This window comes from Stereum hirsutum (assembly GCF_000264905.1).
Source record: "Stereum hirsutum FP-91666 SS1 unplaced genomic scaffold STEHIscaffold_20, whole genome shotgun sequence".
Lineage (NCBI taxonomy): Eukaryota > Fungi > Basidiomycota > Agaricomycetes > Russulales > Stereaceae > Stereum > Stereum hirsutum.
Genome location: NW_006763150.1, coordinates 660,343 through 678,469, shown reverse-complemented (window position 1 = coordinate 678,469; position 18,127 = coordinate 660,343). Strand labels below are relative to the sequence as shown.

Below are 18,127 nucleotides of genomic sequence, written 5' to 3'. Positions count from 1 at the left end.
AGCTGTTATCCCTGTCGTAAAGGGCAAAGGTCAATGCAAGGTAAGTCAATAAAATACCTAATCCTTCCGGTCCGGTCACCTATTCTGATCGCGGATGAAGGCAGCACAAACACATCTCTTTGATTCGCTACGAAAGGCATTTACTTTCCGACCACAAGAACGTCGCGCTGGAGATCAAGCACCGGGCATGTGCCGCCAACATCGAACAATGGAATGCTTACCGCTTCGTTCAGATCTCATCGGCCAGTGCCAATGTGTCATGTGGCACCTTCTCGCCCATGATATAAAGGCTTTGGCTATTTGTTCAATCAATCATTCACCCCCTTTTCTTCCCGCTCGCATTTCTTCACTCTCATTTTTGAAACGAGACGTCCCATCTGGATATGGCTTCGTCTTCTCGTTCTTCGAAGGCTGCCCCGACTATATCACTCCCTCTGCCTCTGCAGAAGAAGACACCAACTACCGCTTCGATAACGCCTGTCAATGTCACATCTAAATCATTGACTTCATCTTCGCGCACGCATGCTTCGCCCCTTCACCGCTTCTACTATGATGCTATGGACATGAAGACTACAGCCAATACAAAGCACAAGTCCAACAATGCATTGGTCACGTCTGTCAATGCGAAACGGAACAAGAAGCGAGAGCGTCAAGTCGATGCTGATGAGAACGAGAGTGTGGATAGGGAGACGACGGAGAGGACGGGAGTTCGTCCTCGTGTGCGTCAACGGTTGAGATCTGTGTCGTCCGTGGAGACGATCAGAGCGCAGAGCCCTGAACGATCTGAGAAATTCAGATTGTCTCATCAGTCGAGCACTTCGACGCTGCGCAGCCCGAGCAGGTCGACAACTCCTCTAGGTGTCCTCAGTGACTCGAGCTTCAACCAATCGTCTTCCGACTCAGACCCAGTAGTTCCGACAACCGGGACGCCACGAACCTTACGGAGAGTTGGTGCAGTCATTTTCAAGAAGTCGGCAGAGACTGCTCCTGAGCTCTCTTGCGCGACACCGACGACGACCATTCCCGTCACTCATTCCCGCATTCCCCGTCTTGCAGTCGAACCCCATCTTCCCTCCTCCGACTCTCCTGCTGTTCGTGATAATACCACGTCTTCAGCCCGTCCCACGCGAGGTAGTCTCAGTTCATCCCCCAGATCCGCCAAGACCAGTGCTATCAGTGCTATAAAGCGCCCAATGACCGTTGCGCAGGCTATGGCCGAGCTGGAAGCTATCACGCGCAATCATGAGGAGGATGAAGGCCGTGGATCGTCAGAGGATGGAGGTGAGGCCGGTCCTCCGTCACCGTCGGTTTCGCACTATGCAGGGGGGTCTTCCATTGGCCTTGCGACGTTGAAGGACCGAGAGCGATACGATCTGCGGTGTACTCTTCTGAAGAAACACAATGACCTTTGGGATATGCAAGATTCGTGAGTGTTGCCGTCAACGATCATATTAGTCTCAGTGCTGATGCAGTCTTGACTGAATATCGTAGGGCAATCCATGCGTTGGAAGGTCTCCTCCTATTGACCGACTACCAGTTCACCTCTGGATCTTCGCATCTCCCCCCTGCGCATACGCTCAATATACAATGTCAGACGCACGCCTATGAAGGTCGCTTTTCGTCCGAAAACAACGACCTTCCTGTCTTCTTCACAGAATTCCTCGGACAACGCCTCTCCAAATCCGCCATAAACTCCCTCTTACTCGATCTGGCTTCCGCCAATGCCTCTACTCCTGGCCTTGGCCCAGGCCCTGCCCTCGATTTCAGCCCAGATGGCGGTATCGTGGTACAGAAGGAGTGGAAGTCTGTCGCGGATTCTCAGGATGGCAAGAGGCAGTGGTACGTCAAGTTCTGGATCCCAGTCCCGGTGACGTTGTTCAAGAAGATGGAAACGAGGATGTTCACGGCAAAGGCGAAACTAATGGTGGTCCAACACGATGTCGATGGGCGGGGAAGTTGCAAGACGATCCCGGTCCTCTCTACAGTCGCCAAAGGTGACATATCTCACCTGAAGAAGCACAAGGAGATGGCTGCGAAGAAGAAGCAGTCGCCTTAATACCCCTCTATATCCCTATACTCCCAACCTCGTTCGGTTCGGTTTTTTGCGGTCTCGATTATGATGATGATACGTGTTCTGTCCCGGAGACGTGCACGATGCTTGACGCACATACTGTATTGTTAGCCTCGTTGTCTGTTCATTGCTTGTGTATTTTCTTGCTTTTATTAGCACTCACACACTCATTTACATACCTGTATTGATCTACATCGATTCACTCATTGTAGCTAGTATCATTTGCTTATACCCGTCCTTACACTCGTTTGTCTCGGTTATTGAATCCAAATTTTTGGGATCCTACCTCCGTCCGACGTATGCAGTTTGGATGGCTCAGTCGAGTACTATGGCGCGACGGCGACGAGCGCTCTGGACTGGGAAATATCATGATGCACGAACATGTCATTGACGATACCAAGTTGGAGTAAGGTGAGTGTAACGATGCATGACATTGTGCGGCAATGGAATTATAAACGAAGGCGTTCACAAACATTCAGCTCGAGAGCTTCTCGAGAGCTGGGATTTCTCCAGCAACCGTTGGTTCACCGTTCGTCCTGCGGATCATACTGCCTACGCCAGCACAACAAATGAAGAACATCCCAAACGCCACCGTCAACCTTTGCAAACTCATCGTGCCCGATTCCCTCCGCCCTAGGTCGACGTCATCGGCAGCCGCTTGCATGGCATCGAGAGTGACGAGTATGAGCACCAAGAAGATCGAGAGCAGGATACAGCCAAGAGCGACCACGTCCCCGATAGAAAAGGGCCCTGTTGGGCGGGGATGCCAGATGTCATCGAAGGTTTCAGTGGTTTCGAAGAACGATGTTTCGAGCCTTGAGGCCGGGTACGAGTTGACCTCGGACGGCTCTGATGAGGACATAAGAGGTTGCGGTGAGGGCAGCGAGAGGAGCCCGTATGGTAGGGTTTGCTTTGTATTGTTGGGAGATGTTGTGGATGGCATGTCCATGACTTCGGAGGAGTAGGCGTGGGTGGATCGCCCGGTTGTATCAAGGTGGTATTTGATGGGTACTAGGTACGTAGGAGAGAGCTTGGAGTTCAAGTGGCAGTGGGGGCGTTACAATATTATCGTGGGACTTCAAGCTTAAGCTTCAAGGTCATAAGGGGAGAGTGTGGGCATCGAGAGTCAAGCACGAGACCATCAGTCAGACGAGGGTTAGTGGGAGCCTGGAGGTGTGAGACAAGACTCGTCACTGTGGCCCAGCCTATTCTTACTATCACGTTGTAGCAGATGCCACGGACTTCCAGGTTAAGTATTGCGCAAGCAAAATGGCATGGAGCAACAAAGCTAACATAGAGGACCCCACAGGAGCAAATGCAAGACTTTACCCAGTTGTCACAAAACAAGCGGTGATTGACCCTCTAGGACTCGAAGTAGCTCATTTCAATCCCCGCCGCACCATTGCCGAGTACGCCGATGTGGCGTTAGTATTCCACAAGCGTCCCGATCTGGCGGCGTCCTGTGGCGTCCACCCCCTGACGTCGGTCCTGTGGAGTTCCCTTTTCCCGTCGAAATTTTGCTACATAAACGGGACATCCACGCGCTAAGAATGCCACCACTAGTCTCGTAGGACGAAATTCCAAACTCACTCATCATGTCTGGCGCTCCATTTTCATCTCAAGAGGTTCAGGAGACTGCGAAAAGCGAGGTTACCGTCGGAGGGGTTACGCTCGTAATCTCGAAAGTCCACGTATGTATGCTTTCAGTTTTATCTTCTATCTTTGAATGAATCCGATTTTTCCCGACACAATTCAGCTATGGAGAAATGACCAACCACGTCTCATGACCGTTGCTGAAGAGGCGGAAGTGTCCAGACACCAGGATGCTCGCCCAGTCCACGTTACGCTCACCATCCGTCGCAAGGAAAACCAGACCAGCGAGGAGAGCCTCACGGACTCTGCGCTACCCTACGTCGTTGCCCTCCATATACTTCGCACGAATGGACCTAGCCTAGCTCTTCCGCCGACGGAAACACCTGAGCCGGATGCTCCCAACTCGGCACATTTCGCGTGGCCCGCCCCTCCTGAAGTCCTCGACGCCACCAAGCTCACGGATCAGGATGCGACTGCTGGAGGGTTCTTTCTTGCGGGGTCCGTCGACGGCGGTTCTGGCTTGACGCTGTCAGCCTGGGACGGGCCACGATGGGGAAGTCTGAGAAACGGGATCGACGACACGATAAACTATAACGCTGTTGTCGAATTTCAGGGTGGAATATTCTTGAAGAGCGGTAAAGAGAGGATGATGGTAGTCCACTAGGAGACTGAGCTACATGTCTCTTACCACAATGTGGACCAGGTTCAAGTTGTGTCTGTTCATTCACGGTCTCGTCGTCGGTCACTTACGTTTTAATGGGTAGCAGGCTCTTTTTGTCGGGGTTTTTCTTTGGTCTTTACACACGGGATAGGTCTAAATACTTTGTCACGAGTTCATCAATTTGTTCACTGGAAGCGGGAAATATTCTTGTACACCTTTACTCACACATCTCTCAGTGGTATCTGCGGTGTGCATCATCTATCATACAGTCTCTATCAGTCAACCGCCTTCGAGGGTCCACTGATGCAGCTGAAACATCCAACAACGTGAACACTCACGGACGTACAATGCAGTTCATTTGCGAGATATTGCTGGAGCTGCGACATGATCTCCTTGCCAGCGCGGCCTTTACGCAGGTTGGGTCCGAGTGAGCCTGGGATGCGTCGCGGACTCGTATCCTGAACAGAAATCTTTTCGCCCGGGTTGAATGTTTCACTGTCGAGTCTGTGTTCCCCGTGATGATCATTCGTCTCGAGGCGGATCTGTTCCTTCTTCCCTTCGCGAAATCCCGGACTCGCTGGGCCATCACAGTCTCGGAGTCTCGGAATGATTTAGTAGTGGCCCTAGTGGCCCCGAGGAGGCCGCTGTATCCATCTCGAATTAATATAGCTTCTGTTCCAGCACAAGACGTTTATAAGAGACGGAACTGAGTTTTGAACCCGCCTTCTAAAAAAAAAAAGAAATCCGACGAAGCACGAGTGGCTGCCACTGAAAGGCATAGAACAATTATATAAATACTGGATATAGTACTAGTAGAATATGCAGATAAATACAACACATCGATGTACAAGACAGGTATATAACAACACCGGGCGTTGGCAAATAAGGATACAACAGTCGACGCCGTCTCTAATCCATCCAGTGGTCACGGCAGTCGCTGAGCAAGAAAATAAGGCATCCCTTATTCCAGAACGAACTTCAAGTCTGGTTTTGTGTCGAATTCGCCGGCCCAGCGTCGGTTCCACCACCCCTACGATCTCCAATCGTTGTCAATGACGGGCGCGTCATGGCACAAGGACTTGATTACCTCCTACAGCCCTCCAGTATTGCGGCTGTTTGTTTCGGAGACCTTGCAAGAGGTTGTAGATAATCCTCCGGACTTGTGGCATGTGCGATGCCAGAGCCTGTGGCGAAGGTTCCTGTCCGAGACAGCTTTCGAGCACTGTGCGTAGTTCCTGTGGGATCGTGTACAGGTCGCTAGATTATGTACCACAGAAAATGATATCAAATCAGCATCACCGTGCCATGACATGAATCCATCCCTTAGCCCCAAGAAGTTTCGGGACAAACAGGGCGGGATTCGATCTCGATCGCACAGGACGTTGTGGCGCAGAAGGATGAACGTACCTCAGGTCGATCGCGATGGACGCGAAGGCTGTGACGGTCTCGTTGAACGTCGTCCCGACCCGGACGTAAACGTCGCTGACTTGCTGCTCGTTCACTCGTCGCACGCTCCAGAGGTTCAACATCTCCTGGAGCTGCTGGGTGGTCTCGAGCAAGGTGGCGACTGCTCGTGGTACGTCCGGCCCCCGCTGTTGCTAAGATTGATGTTGACTTGGTGAGATTTCGACCCCATCTTGACCAACAATACCACGAATGATGAACGTACAGGAAAACTGGTTTGTATCCGATCCGGCATGGGGGCATAGCGGCTTCCGCTTGATGAGGCTCCACTGCCTGAAGAATATCCTCTTGAGGATGAGGGAGAGTACATGATGGAAGTAGATTCCGAAAGAAGATGGTTTTTGAGTCGAGTATCCCTTGTTCAGGAATATATGAGGATGCAGGGAATATGTGTGTGGCGTGCGACAGTCTAGTATTGAGGGGCGCAGCCGATGGACGAAAGAAGAATGTATCGACGGGGTGCTAGGTGAGGTCGTAATAGGGCGGAACGAAGGAGATAGACAGGACCGACGGGAAGTAATGCTCTGAACAGTTCGGGCGTCGCGATTTATATAAGAATGCACATCGAGGAGCCGCATGGGCGGGCAGAGGACAGCAATATGGGCAGAAACACAAGGATAGGGCAGCATCCAGGAGAAGTGCAGGAGCCCAAATGCTGCACCGCCTGGAGATGCAATGCGCCTGATCAGGCAACTCGAAACTCGCGATAGCATTTGCGCTGCCCTTCCTTCCCGACAACGCGGACGTAAGGAGGGAACCGGTGCAGCATGATCGGACGCGGGCAACAGGCTATGGAAATAGATCACACAAAGGTGAAGTGTGCTCGCCCTTTCGGAGCGTGGAAGGAGTCATCGAAGATCTGCCGGCGTTCTACGTGCAGCGACGTCAGCGATAGCGCATGTTCTACCCGAAGAACACTGAGAACTCTGCATCCGATGCACCAAACACACCCGCTCTTCCACGTATAGGTTACCGAAAGTAGTGCAGACACCGCGCTGCACTGCGGAATGTTGGCTGCGCTCAGAGTCACAAACAATCGGTGCTCAACTTTTGCGAGCTCACAGCGACTGAGACGAGGACATGGTGATGTTCCTAAGTATCGGCCTCTACTCATCCGTGGAATCATGCGTCTGTTGTCTTCGCATGTAACCGTGTTGGATTATTCGGCGCATTCGCCGGACACCTCGTTGACGCACATGGACGCAGCTACACCTGTCCTCGGTCCACAGTCCACTTCATGACATTCATGCCGCGAGGAAGCATGGTATTCTGGAAGACAGATATCGGCGCCTGCGCCCACAGTGACGTCCCAAGGAAAGAAAAGACTAACGGAAGGCACCTGGCTAGGACACCTGGCTACTATGGGCATATACACCCGGTTCTGTCGTATGCGAGCACGTCGGATGCGTTCATCCCCGCGACGTCGGCATTTCCATCTAAATCGGCATCCAAAGCACCAAATAGTTCAAGAGTCGCAAGAGCATTAATGAGATCCTTCGTCTCTCATCGACAACACCCACGACCATCATCCCAATTGCGGCGCCGACGGCTTTCTCCTCGGGTCCCTTACCTCAACATCTTTCACCCTCGTCTGCACCTCAGCTTTGAATGCATCCTGTGGTAAAATCAAAAGGAAGCGGTGGTCAAACTCATCGCGAATGATGCAACAGCGGAACAGCAACGATCGAACAAAAACCCACGTCGTGGAGGTACTCATCCTGGAGCGGCTTCGTCTGTCTCCAGGCCCAATTGAATTCTGTCATCATTTTACCCTGTATGGTGGAATCTGCCGTCAAGAATCTGGCTATTCGTAGCTGAACGTCTTTGTTCCGTATCGAGCGATAGTCTCCTATTGTGGCGGGAAACATCGCTTCCCGTCTTCGTCGCAGTTCTTCCTCATTTTTCGTTGCTCGGGCCAAACGGTCTTGCAAGGGATGAACAGATTTGTAGTGTGCGGCGGTGTATTGAGCAACCTCATCGCTGAACACACCTGAGGGCGCGATGGGATCTGTGCTCTTCCCACTTCTCGTGCCTCCGGAAAGGAAGCGACGCTGCTGTAGATAAAAATCCTGGTACCACAACAAAACGTCAGGGTTTACGTTGGTATAAAAGAAGCTGTGAAGAGAATGCTTGCCCTGAAGTTGGGAAGAGTTGAAGGAGGCTTATTGGACATGACAACGCATTCGGCCTCTTCGAACGATAGATAGCGATCATACGCATCATCGAGGTATCGCTGAGCCTGATGCTGGTATAGCTTGTCTAGATCATTTGTGAACTCGCTCTGCTTCTCGTTGATGCTTCTCTGAAGGCCGTCAACTGTGTCTCTCGGCGGTCCACTAGCTTTCATCTCAGCTAAGCTGAAGAGCGCAGATAGCAGAAATAAGTTTCTTCAATCCAGATCGAGAAAGGGTGCTCCATCAGACCGCTCACCTCGGAAAGTATGACCCTTTTTCCTCGAGGACATATTGCGCGAATTCATGTTTTGCCATTGCATCCCATTGTGGCGGGCGTGGTTGTGCTGCTGGTGGCATATCTCATTGGCTAGACCCTGAAGAAGTCCAAAGGTAGTAGGAACTCCTGGTGTCGGCGAGAACATAAGTTTCAGAAATGATGCTGTCCTAGTCCAGTGAACCATCAAGAACTTGAAGGCATCAAGCAACCACGTTTCACGGATTCCGTGAAACTTCGCGACATAGAACATGGTTGCATCAAACTGGAGTGAGAAGCAGATCAAAGCGTACCGCGTAGTGCTACGATATGTCAAAGAACCGGGAGCCTGAACAGAAGGGGAGAGCACGAGCCAAGTTGAGCGGTGTGATGGCGGTCAAGAGGAAGAGGCGGCGCGCGCACCGCGTCGGCGGCAAACATGCCATCGCAGGAGCTCGCATAGGCTCGCATGTTGCCCGAAGCCCTGCTCATCCATCACCAGCGGACATCCCTATCTCGCCTTCTTCGCAGGTCTGGCCCACCAACCACTTAGCGGACTCTGACATAGCCATCGCCGTTCACTACCGCGTCGACCTCGACGTCCCCATCAGCTGTGCTAACCTCAGGTGTGCACCGACTCGGAACACCCACAGCTCTGGATATGTCTGGCACCAAACGCGATAGTCTTTTCCCTGCGGGCTCTATTGGTCGCTCGCAAGGACCTCAGTTCCAGCGATCGGCCTCACCAACGCCCTCTCTCACTCGTGAACCTTTGACGGCCCATCCACTTCTCTCTCCTACTCCATCAACTTCTCAAGTAAACACCGTTCCTGCCACGACTTCTGAAACTACGCATCTTTCCGCGACTCCTCGATATGTTCCATACACTCCGAGGCATCGAACGGCTGCTGCAACGACGGGGACAACCCTGCAATCCTCCCAGCCCGTGGCGCCACAACAGCAGGGAGGAGGGGCCACGAATAAGTTGCAGCTCATGAACCTCAAAGCAAGTGCCCAGTCTATAGGACTTGATACTGGGAGTATTGGTTGGGAGATGCTAGAGAAACTCGTAGGAGAACACGACCATACCCCGGAATGGAATGATATCTGGTCAGCGCTGACTACAGGAAAGGTCAGTCCATCAGCTTTCCCCCTCACTAGTTGTTCATGCATGGATGGGATGTGGCGATGGCTCCGTGAAACATGACATGCACCGCAAGGACCACAAATTAGATGGAGCACGGCTGAATGTGTTGCATATGGGCCACAATTGGGCTTCGTGATACCTGTTCGGGTCCACGGATATCTATAAACGCGCAGTTCCTTTTCTGACTCGAATCACAACGAGTGAATCCTGTTACAAGTCACTGCTATCTCAGAGACAATTCTATTGACTATGCATTTCTGCGCCACAAACTCACCCGAACGACAACGATACTCATGCTTTTCTTTGGATCAGGGAACACTGTTGCTACCTCTTGAGCAGGCCACACATGGAAATATCACTCCCGATTTCATGAAGGACCACATTGTACTATGCGACGGAGACTCAAGGGATAACGCCTCCATAGTCACTCTCTCGGGTCTCAGAGGTACCCTCACAGAGTCCGAATAAATTCACTTTTCATTCACCACACTGGTCTGACAACAGCCTTGTAGTACCACCTTAATTTTACGGTCATCCATTCAACCGGGGTCCTCAATATTTGAAAGTCTTCTAACGCCTACCAATCGTGCTTCCGCACTCGCGTCACTTCCACCATTACCTCTTGTCTCGTCCTCGCCACTTTCTCAGACGTATCCAACCTTCGCGTTGGAATCTCACACATTTACGCTGTCTTTGCCTCCACATGCTGCATCCAAACCGCCACTCCCACCCCGGCCATCCCAACGTCCAGGAACTTCACCTGCCGGCTCTCGTCTCTCCAGCTCATTCGCCTCCCTCTTTGGGAAACCATCCCCATCTACAACCACATCCCCACTGCCGTCTGTAACACAACCCGAAGCGGAACATGCCGTCGAAGTATCCGCTTTTTCTATCGACCGACGCATCATCCGGAAAGACGTGAACAAGACCGTCAATAAGGCCATCAAAGCCGAATTGAAGGAGGCGCTCTCGATGTCGGGCGTACCCTCCTGGGCCATCGATCACGTACATGAGTTCACAGCAGGCTTATATCCGTTCGTTAAGGGCCCTCAGCATGGGAAGGGGTCGTTCACGACGAATGGAGGTTCGCCCACAACTCCATCTTATGTCATCGACCCTCCCAAAGAGACGTCGGAGGAGCTGTCACAGCAGTTCCAGGACCTTTATTCCGGGTTGGAGGAAGAAATGCGGACTGTTAAGAGCCCCATAACCGCGAAACCCAGGACGTCGACGTTCTCGGACGCGGAAGCAGAGAAAGAGAAGGAGAAGGATTCGGTACGCCATACTGCAGAGGATGACAGGGCAAAGGAAATCTTGGAAGCTATAGAGAGGGTTGTCTGTTCGCTATTCTATGATAGGTATGGTGCATTTTTTTCGCCTCAGCATTCATGAGCAGCGACCGACGATCTTCGCCACAGGCTATATCTACAACCGTCCTCGGACGACGCGTCTCATGACAAGGCCCTTTCTGGCCGCATTACCGCACTCAACAAACTTGACCTTGGATTAGAACACCTCGGAGTCGATGTGGGCAAGTCTGGTCCGGATGTCGATATCCTCCTCGCGAGCTGTGGCGAAAGTGAGTATCTTCCTCTTTTGAAGATCCGGCTCTCAAACTTCACATTGTTCCTTTAGCTTTATCCCAGCTCGACCAGTCCGCATGTCGGTGCCCTGCCGATAAAGCGGCGATTCTTGTGGCAGCACACAAGATCTTGGTCGGTAAGCCTCGTCATCTCCATCTAGTTTTATTTACACTCTTACCTCTAGAGTTAATAGATGGACTTTCTCGTCTACCACCTATACGCCTGAAGTCTGAGGCTGAACTTGAAAACCAGTCCACTCCGGGCACGACCACTGCAGGCACCCCTCCTCCCAAGGAAGAGGATGATACACGACCAGAGAAGCCCACAATTGAGATGCCAACAGAAACCTCAGTTTTCCTCACACCGGATGGTGAAACACCACCGCCAATCGTTGTCTCTCCCGATACGGACCTTCCATTTGAGCTACCATCCGTGACCCCGTTGAGCGACGTACCTACAGATCCTCTGACGCCACCACCCCGCGTTTCTTCGCTTCCTCCCCCTCGTGCGACATCACCGCGACTGGTCGTATCACCGCCACCTACCCCTACCCCAGTTTCTGGTGATCTCATCCTGCCGCTCATGATTTACGCCGTCGTGCGGGCGAATCCCCAGCACCTCGTGTCGCATCTTTTGTTCACCCAACGTTTCCGCAACCAGAGTTTCGGTGGCGAAGAGAGCTACTGTTTGGTCAACTTGATGGCCGTGGCGGATTTCCTGGAGAACGTGGACCTGAAAGCCCTTGGACTCGGCGACAGCGAAAAGAATGTCACGAGGTCTGTTCACTCTGCACTCTTACTCCCCGTGATATCATGCTGATACGATCATACAGTACCGCCAATCTGACGCCTATACCTGTCGCGCAAGCTGCTCTGTCCCCACACTCCCCGACTTTGCCCCAAGGCGTCCCATCGCGCCTCCGTGGCCGTGTCGAACAACAAGTAGACGCCATCGCCGGCTCCGCGAATAAGGTGATATCAGGCGTCGTAGACTCGTCTTTTGGGGTGTTGCGATCATTCCTTCCCGGAACGCCAGACGGCCAACAGCAACAGAACCTGGACTCGGATGCTGCATCGTGGAATGCTGTGAGACCTGCGTTTGGTCTGCTCAGGAGGGAAAGCGGATTCTCGATCGCGAGCCTTGCGGCGTCGTTACCCGGAAGGGAAAGGGCAAAGTCGACGACTTCGGCGGTGGGGATGCCTGTGGAGGAGGGTGGACAGATGATGATTGAGGTTTCATCGCGGCCTGGATCTATCAGGTCCGCATACGTCTCAGATGAAGGCGAAAGCGAGGAGGGGAGCGAAGAGGAGGAGGAGGATGGCGAAGAGGAAGAAGAGGACGAGGAGGACGAGGTGGCTGGTGGACATGATACGAGGAGTATCAGGAGCTTCGAGAGCATGATGGCGAAGAGCGGGAAGAGACGACGCCATGCCAAGAAACGGAAGACGCTTTCGGATCGCCTGGCGAGTATGCCTGGGTTGTCTAAGTTTGCCACACAGCCAGCAGTGGTACGTCTTTTTTCATACATTGTTCTCCACATGTAAAGCTCACGATGATCGTTCAGGGCTCGCCGCCACCCTCAAGGCGCTCTTCACTTCTGCCAGTACCAAATGCTGTAGCGAATAGGTTCGATACACCCGATTCGTCACGAGTAGCCTCGCCTACGCCGATGCGCATTGCGCCGCCTCACAAGCGGTTCATGGAGTGCTCTGTGGATGATCTTAGGGTATCGGAGGTCGGAGACCTATTGATGGAGTACAGGCGACTGGCCGAGGGATTGAAAGCCATAGGCGGCTTCGATGAAACATGATAATTGCACTGGTGCCCGCGGTCGAATTATACAACCGTATATTGATCGAATTATATTGGAGTTTATCTAGACTTACTGTACTCATTATACAACGACAGAACACATTGATCTTTCCTGTTACTGATATGGCCATTGTCAAGCGCCACAACGACGACACAGACATTGTTCGTGGGAGAATCTGAACGCGTGCCACGTGATCGCGTTCAAACGCAAAGGCTACGCGCTCAGTGCACTTCGTTTATCTCCTTCGCTTCTGGTTCACTCTGCCACTTTCTGGCCTACATCTTCACTGCTATCCTGCATCTCTTTCTTACGCTGGACCATAGGATACTTGCAAGATGAGCCAAACATCGAGACAGGTGATGTCTGGCCTTGCAACCGTCAAACGCGATTTTTCCTCCAATACAGATAAGAACGAGCCGGAGCCCAGTTCTTCAAGGACCACCGGGAAACGCATGGATTCAAGTGCTCTCATGAAAGCTATTATGGAGGGATGCGCGAGCAGAGATGCCAACGGAGGGTCGACTTCCATGGCCAGCGCTTCCCTTTTATCCCAGAAACGCCCCCCACAAACTGCTGTTGGTCCACCAGCGAAGCGTCGCACGCTCCCTGATTCTTTTCAAAGCTCATCGTACCGGGCTACGACAACATCGACTAAGCCTCCAAGTTCTTCGTACTCATCGCAGCGCTCCAGTGCCTTGTCTAGCTCATCAGCCGCCAACTCGTCACAAACCTCTTCGGGTCCATCAACAAGCTCGTCGTCGTCTAGACCTCCGCCGTTGGTCGTTTCTGCGGCTCAGTCATCCAAGGCGGCGGTGAAGCCGGCTACGATCTTTTTGAGTAGCGAACAGAAGCAAATATTGCAACTCGTGAAAGATGGAAAGAGCATCTTCTATACCGGCAGTGCAGGTGTGTTTCTGTCTGATCTTACATCACTCGTTGTCGCTCCTTTTTGGGTTTTATGTGTCGCTTTCGTGGCACATATATACGAGTTCTTACGGAAGTGGTGTGGATCTGAGCTTTGTTGGTAGCCTCTGCGGTCGTTATGGCAGAAATGCAATCCGCAGGCCGATGTATGCACACTGTGTGCACGTCGCAACTTACGGCATGCCACTCTGTGGTCTCTCACGATAGCTGTTCTCCATTTCAACTGGCATATAACTTGTAATTGAACATCCACTGATCACGATTTTGTCCAGGCACTGGTAAATCCGTACTTTTGCGAGAGATCATCAAAGCCATGCATAAGAAATATGCGAAATCCCTTGAAGCTGTGGCTGTGACCGCATCCACAGGTTTGCATACCCCACCTTCTTACTTTTATTCGTCGCTCATAATTCATGCAAACGAACCCCACTGCGGCCGTACAATACGTTGAACCGTGTCTGTTCAATCTGTGGTACCCAAATCATAGGCATCGCGGCTTGCAATATCGGAGGCATCACGATACACTCCTTCGCGGGCATCGGTCTTGGGATTGAGAGCGCAGAAGAGCTTGCAACCAAGATTCGAAAGAACAAGAAGTCAAGCAGTCGGTGGCTTAGGACAAAGGTCCTCATCATCGATGAAGGTTTGCCATCAGCCTCAGAGTTGCATGCCTTGGCCTTGATCTAACAAGTTCGTTATCTACACTCTAGTTTCGATGGTGGACGGCGAGCTGTTTGACAAGCTTGCGAGGATTGGAAGCATCATGAGAAAGCGAACGGAGCCCTTTGGCGGTATCCAGGTCGGCCATATCTCTTCCTTCGTCACGTCTGCCGATATATGCTAATCAGAAGGCTTTCTCCATCATAGCTTGTGATCACCGGCGATTTTTTCCAACTTCCGCCTGTCAGTAAAGGCAATAGACAGATGAAATTTGCATTCGAGGCGCAGCTGTGGAACCAGGTCGTTGAGCGAAAGCTCATGCTGACAAAGGTGTTCAGGCAGAAGGACCAAGGTTCGTGCCCTTCATTCAACATGATCCAGGACGTTTCGTTAATTTTACCTATATTTTTTCTCAGATTTCGTTGACATGCTGAACGAGATGCGTTTCGGCACGCTATCGCAGAAGTCCATCCAGAAGTTCAAGGCTCTTTCTCGCGATATCATCTACGAGGACGGTCTGGGACCCACCGAGCTGTGCGTTGATCTTATCTCGACCTACTCCCATGTAGCCCTTACTGAAGTGATTTTCAAAATATCAGCTTCCCTCGTCGTGAAGATGTCGATTCATCCAATGGCGTGCGTATGTCTCGTCTCCGTGGCAATAATAGGACGTTTTACGCCAAAGACGGCGGCAATGCTGGTGAAGACCAGCGCAAGAGGTTGCTCGACAACTTCATGGCCCCGGACGTCCTCTACCTCGCCGTCGATGCGCAAGTCATGCTCATCAAGAACGTCGACGAGACTCTGGTCAACGGTTCGATGGGCCGCATAGTAAGATTCGTGGATCCGCAGAAATATAAGGACGAGGTTCTGGAGGATGCGACCTTTACGAACGATAAGGAAGGTAAACCGGCGAGCAAAGGCGGACCAACGAAGCCATCGTCGTCCAAGGTGGATGTGCAGATGTGGCCCGTAGTGGAGTTCACTGTGCCTGGTGGGAAGAGAGAGGTTATGGTGATGCCTGAGACATGGAAGGTGGAGCTGCCCAATGGTGAAGTGCAGGCGTCGAGGCAGCAGGTAAGTCCTTGTCCCATTATTCGTTTTAGCGCGCGGTCTGATATTATTTCATAGTTGCCTCTCATCCTTGCGTGGGCCATGTCAATTCACAAGTCACAAGGACAGACACTTGACCGGGTGAAGGTCGACCTTGCTAGGGTCTTTGAGAAAGGTCCGTTCGTTTTCTTATGCTCGATGGCACAAAGCCGCGGCTGACGTTTATTTTCCTATATAGGCCAAGCCTATGTTGCTCTTTCCCGTGCCACATCACTCGACGGCCTTCAAGTTCTAAACTTCAACCCTGACAAGGTGCGTGCTCAAGTAGCCCATTTCAGCTTTCGCCACTTCTTTGTATTCATACATATCATCGTCCACTACTAGGTTCTCGTGCATGAGAAGGTCCGTGCATGGGCGAGGACTCTCGAGACCCTTGTCGACAAGGAAGATGCCTAGACTATCGAATACTTCTTACATTTCTTGAGCCTTGGTCCGAACCTTGGGCCGCAATCTCTATATTCTCACTTACACCGAACTCATGCCAAGGCTATCCAAGCATCCCGTCTCTATTATTCCGTCTTTCGCTTGACGCACTCTATCGCTGTACAAACTATATCCTTCAGCTGCATCGTATCGCCCGTGTAATGTTATTAACATATTATGCTACTGCATGTGATCGTTGTTGGGAGAACTATATCGGGCTCGAGCTCAGAACCCTTATTTGTCAATCTGTATGGTTCTCTCGTCCACTCTTTCTCCCTTTCATGTCACTCTCCGGCGCCGATACCTCGTGGCCCCCATTGAGTCTGTCCGCTCACTTTCAACCCGTTTATGTCTGTACCGCATGGAGACTCGGACGTGAGTGAAGGGGTCGGTAGTTCTAGTCCCAGGGTGGAATGGGCGGACATGGTAGGTGGTATAAGTAGAGTTCACGCGTTTGTTATGTTCTCTCACCTCCTCCTTACCAGCGGCAGATGCCATTCGCCCCATGTTCTCTGTTGAATAGTCAAGATCAAGCTTCTCTCCTAGGCCCCTCTGGGTGAGCGATATACCTTCAGCTCCTGCTATCTGATGAGCTTCTTGCACGGTGCCGACGGTCGGACATCCAGACCATCATTGACACTCGAAGACGATGAAGACGACTCGCATCTAGGCCTTTGGCTTATCGAGAGCTGAAGCTAACGCAGCAATGCCTGAAGTTAGAACGATGGCTATTGTTCACATGATGAATATACACGGTCCTGTCGATTTTCCCCTGTGGCTCACGGATCTTCCCAAGGAACTCTATTCATGGCTGCAACTCCCAGAAGGTCCCAGACTACCTAGACGGGGCCGGGGCCGCGCTCACTGGGAGGTTGACCTCTGAGGTCAAATTAGATTGTTAAAAGACGGCTATTTTGCCTCACCTCTGTCGTAGCTCACAAGATCTCTGGAAGGTAAGTCGCGCCACACGCCAGTTCATGCCATCTGAATGTTGATCTTCCACTACGCGCCCCAGAACGGGTTGTTTTCCTCAGTCCGACGAGGTATTTATCCTCGGTACCCGTTTTCCGGTGTGAATTCGGGTTATCGAGAAACGGGTTATCTCACCGACAGCATTCGAACGGTGTGGCGGCGTGTGGCGAGGACATGTGGGGCCATGATGTCATGGGTGGGTCATGGCGGCTCGCGAGTTTGCCCCGCATCGCTCAAGTCGCGTTTTGTTCTGTACCACCATCAACTACCAGTCTACCACCACCACCCTTCGGCCCCAGTCAGTATCGCAGGTCTCGTCGGCGCCGCAATTAATGAGCGTGACGATTATGTATGCTCACTCTTTTCACTCGCTCGCGGATGACCCTTGGCCTCAATCCGAGAGTTTCCGTTGAAGGACGATAGCCGGCCTTCAATAAGTCGGTCCCACTGTATACATAGTCATGATCAGTCTCAAGGTGTTCAACTTTGTACGCAAGGACTTCTAATTATTACTCAACCGTCTCTTTCAGCTAACTATTTCTTGTGTGATCAGGGTGCTTTACTTGGCTCATGGACCTCCCTTCGATACTTGTGAGATATTGGAAGTCATTTTGGTGTGCTCATTTTGTGTTTGCTTCTTGCTCGGGGTCATGGGAGTTTGTGTGAGTACCGGTATGCTTCCGATGTTCCGTTGTATGTGTACCTGTTTGTGTATAATGTAGATTGTATTTACCGTACGTTACTGTGTTACGCAATATACTATCGAGCTGCCTCCTGTACTCTGTCTGATGTGAACAGCAATGAATAAAGAACAAACCGCTCCAAAAGTGCCGCTACTTGTGCAGCCGATGACGGGTTTTAATGCACCGAAAGCACTGAAATCACCCGGTCGAGCTCCCTCAGAACCACCGGGTGAAATGATGCATATGGTAAGTTCTTTTAACCCGGTTTTGGCCCACGGAAAATAACCCGTTCTGAGAGCCACCGGGTAATTTGCTTCAGGTTTACGGTGGCGAATGCGCGCCTGACCGGGTTACTTGCCGTGTTATTGTGACCCGGTCTGGGGTCTCTAGTGTTCTTCAAAGCTTGTATCGCCACAATGCCGGATCAATGCAAGAAGCGATGATGCGGGACGGGAATTTGCGGAACCAGAAAAGACACATTTATTCCGGGGCCCCGCCCCCCCAAACCCGAGTCCGAAGCTTCCCCGCAAACCACCGCGGGCCGCAACGAGCGCCCCCACCACCTTGGAAGAGACGAAACCTGGCGATTGACT

The 18,127-nt window shown here is 51.9% G+C and overlaps 7 protein-coding genes across 7 annotated transcripts; 4 read left to right on the top strand and 3 right to left on the bottom strand.

Moving 5' to 3' along the window:
- The first annotated feature begins 321 nt into the window (after positions 1 to 321).
- On the top strand, positions 322 to 2,230 carry STEHIDRAFT_125978 (uncharacterized protein). Its single transcript, XM_007310502.1, has 2 exons — positions 322 to 1,426; positions 1,492 to 2,230. Exons 1-2 carry the CDS (start codon positions 384 to 386, stop codon positions 2,054 to 2,056), a joined length of 1,608 nt encoding a protein of 535 aa, XP_007310564.1. The 5' UTR covers positions 322 to 383; the 3' UTR covers positions 2,057 to 2,230.
- Positions 2,231 to 2,546: 316 nt separating this feature from the next.
- Positions 2,547 to 2,933, bottom strand: STEHIDRAFT_162856 (uncharacterized protein; the record flags this gene model as incomplete). The annotated part of the gene is made up of 1 exon (XM_007310501.1): positions 2,547 to 2,933. One exon carries the CDS (start codon positions 2,931 to 2,933, stop codon positions 2,547 to 2,549), a length of 387 nt encoding a protein of 128 aa, XP_007310563.1.
- Positions 2,934 to 3,644: 711 nt separating this feature from the next.
- Positions 3,645 to 4,508, top strand: STEHIDRAFT_125977 (uncharacterized protein). Its single transcript, XM_007310500.1, has 2 exons — positions 3,645 to 3,762; positions 3,828 to 4,508. Exons 1-2 carry the CDS (start codon positions 3,667 to 3,669, stop codon positions 4,326 to 4,328), a joined length of 597 nt encoding a protein of 198 aa, XP_007310562.1. The 5' UTR covers positions 3,645 to 3,666; the 3' UTR covers positions 4,329 to 4,508.
- Positions 4,509 to 5,121: 613 nt separating this feature from the next.
- On the bottom strand, positions 5,122 to 6,264 carry STEHIDRAFT_125975 (uncharacterized protein). The gene is made up of 3 exons (XM_007310499.1): positions 5,995 to 6,264; positions 5,733 to 5,923; positions 5,122 to 5,582 (listed from the first exon to the last, which is right to left on the bottom strand). The coding sequence occupies exons 1-3, from the start codon at positions 6,097 to 6,099 to the stop codon at positions 5,390 to 5,392; spliced, it is 489 nt and encodes a 162-aa protein (XP_007310561.1). The 5' UTR covers positions 6,100 to 6,264; the 3' UTR covers positions 5,122 to 5,389.
- Positions 6,265 to 7,314: 1,050 nt separating this feature from the next.
- STEHIDRAFT_135316 (uncharacterized protein) lies at positions 7,315 to 8,320 on the bottom strand (the record flags this gene model as incomplete). The annotated part of the gene is made up of 4 exons (XM_007310498.1): positions 7,315 to 7,404; positions 7,490 to 7,858; positions 7,924 to 8,146; positions 8,220 to 8,320. The coding sequence occupies 4 exons, from the start codon at positions 8,318 to 8,320 to the stop codon at positions 7,315 to 7,317; spliced, it is 783 nt and encodes a 260-aa protein (XP_007310560.1).
- A 350-nt stretch (positions 8,321 to 8,670) lies between these two features.
- On the top strand, positions 8,671 to 12,908 carry STEHIDRAFT_150619 (uncharacterized protein). The gene is made up of 8 exons (XM_007310497.1): positions 8,671 to 9,348; positions 9,676 to 9,821; positions 9,876 to 10,721; positions 10,782 to 10,942; positions 10,999 to 11,082; positions 11,140 to 11,722; positions 11,779 to 12,454; positions 12,511 to 12,908. The coding sequence occupies exons 1-8, from the start codon at positions 8,878 to 8,880 to the stop codon at positions 12,754 to 12,756; spliced, it is 3,213 nt and encodes a 1,070-aa protein (XP_007310559.1). The 5' UTR covers positions 8,671 to 8,877; the 3' UTR covers positions 12,757 to 12,908.
- A 210-nt stretch (positions 12,909 to 13,118) lies between these two features.
- STEHIDRAFT_172690 (uncharacterized protein) lies at positions 13,119 to 16,025 on the top strand (the record flags this gene model as incomplete). Its single annotated transcript, XM_007310496.1, has 10 exons — positions 13,119 to 13,665; positions 13,956 to 14,051; positions 14,171 to 14,326; positions 14,394 to 14,482; positions 14,551 to 14,695; positions 14,760 to 14,877; positions 14,943 to 15,420; positions 15,475 to 15,571; positions 15,635 to 15,708; positions 15,781 to 16,025. The coding sequence occupies 10 exons, from the start codon at positions 13,119 to 13,121 to the stop codon at positions 15,850 to 15,852; spliced, it is 1,872 nt and encodes a 623-aa protein (XP_007310558.1). The 3' UTR covers positions 15,853 to 16,025.
- Between the last annotated feature and the right edge of the window lie 2,102 nt (positions 16,026 to 18,127).

Coding starts and splice junctions, on each gene's coding strand:
- STEHIDRAFT_125978 (XM_007310502.1), top strand. CDS start 384: ATGGCTTCGTCTTCTCGTTCTTCGAAGGCTGCCCCGACTATATCACTC. Junction 1,427..1,491: donor CTTTGGGATATGCAAGATTC/GTGAGTGTTGCC, acceptor TGAATATCGTAG/GGCAATCCATGCGTTGGAAG.
- STEHIDRAFT_125977 (XM_007310500.1), top strand. CDS start 3,667: ATGTCTGGCGCTCCATTTTCATCTCAAGAGGTTCAGGAGACTGCGAAA. Junction 3,763..3,827: donor TCGTAATCTCGAAAGTCCAC/GTATGTATGCTT, acceptor GACACAATTCAG/CTATGGAGAAATGACCAACC.
- STEHIDRAFT_125975 (XM_007310499.1), bottom strand. CDS start 6,099: ATGTACTCTCCCTCATCCTCAAGAGGATATTCTTCAGGCAGTGGAGCC. Junction 5,924..5,994: donor GGATACAAACCAGTTTTCCT/GTACGTTCATCA, acceptor CATCAATCTTAG/CAACAGCGGGGGCCGGACGT. Junction 5,583..5,732: donor TCCATCGCGATCGACCTGAG/GTACGTTCATCC, acceptor TACATAATCTAG/CGACCTGTACACGATCCCAC.
- STEHIDRAFT_150619 (XM_007310497.1), top strand. CDS start 8,878: ATGTCTGGCACCAAACGCGATAGTCTTTTCCCTGCGGGCTCTATTGGT. Junction 9,822..9,875: donor CTCAGAGGTACCCTCACAGA/GTCCGAATAAAT, acceptor ACAGCCTTGTAG/TACCACCTTAATTTTACGGT. Junction 10,722..10,781: donor TGTTCGCTATTCTATGATAG/GTATGGTGCATT, acceptor TCTTCGCCACAG/GCTATATCTACAACCGTCCT.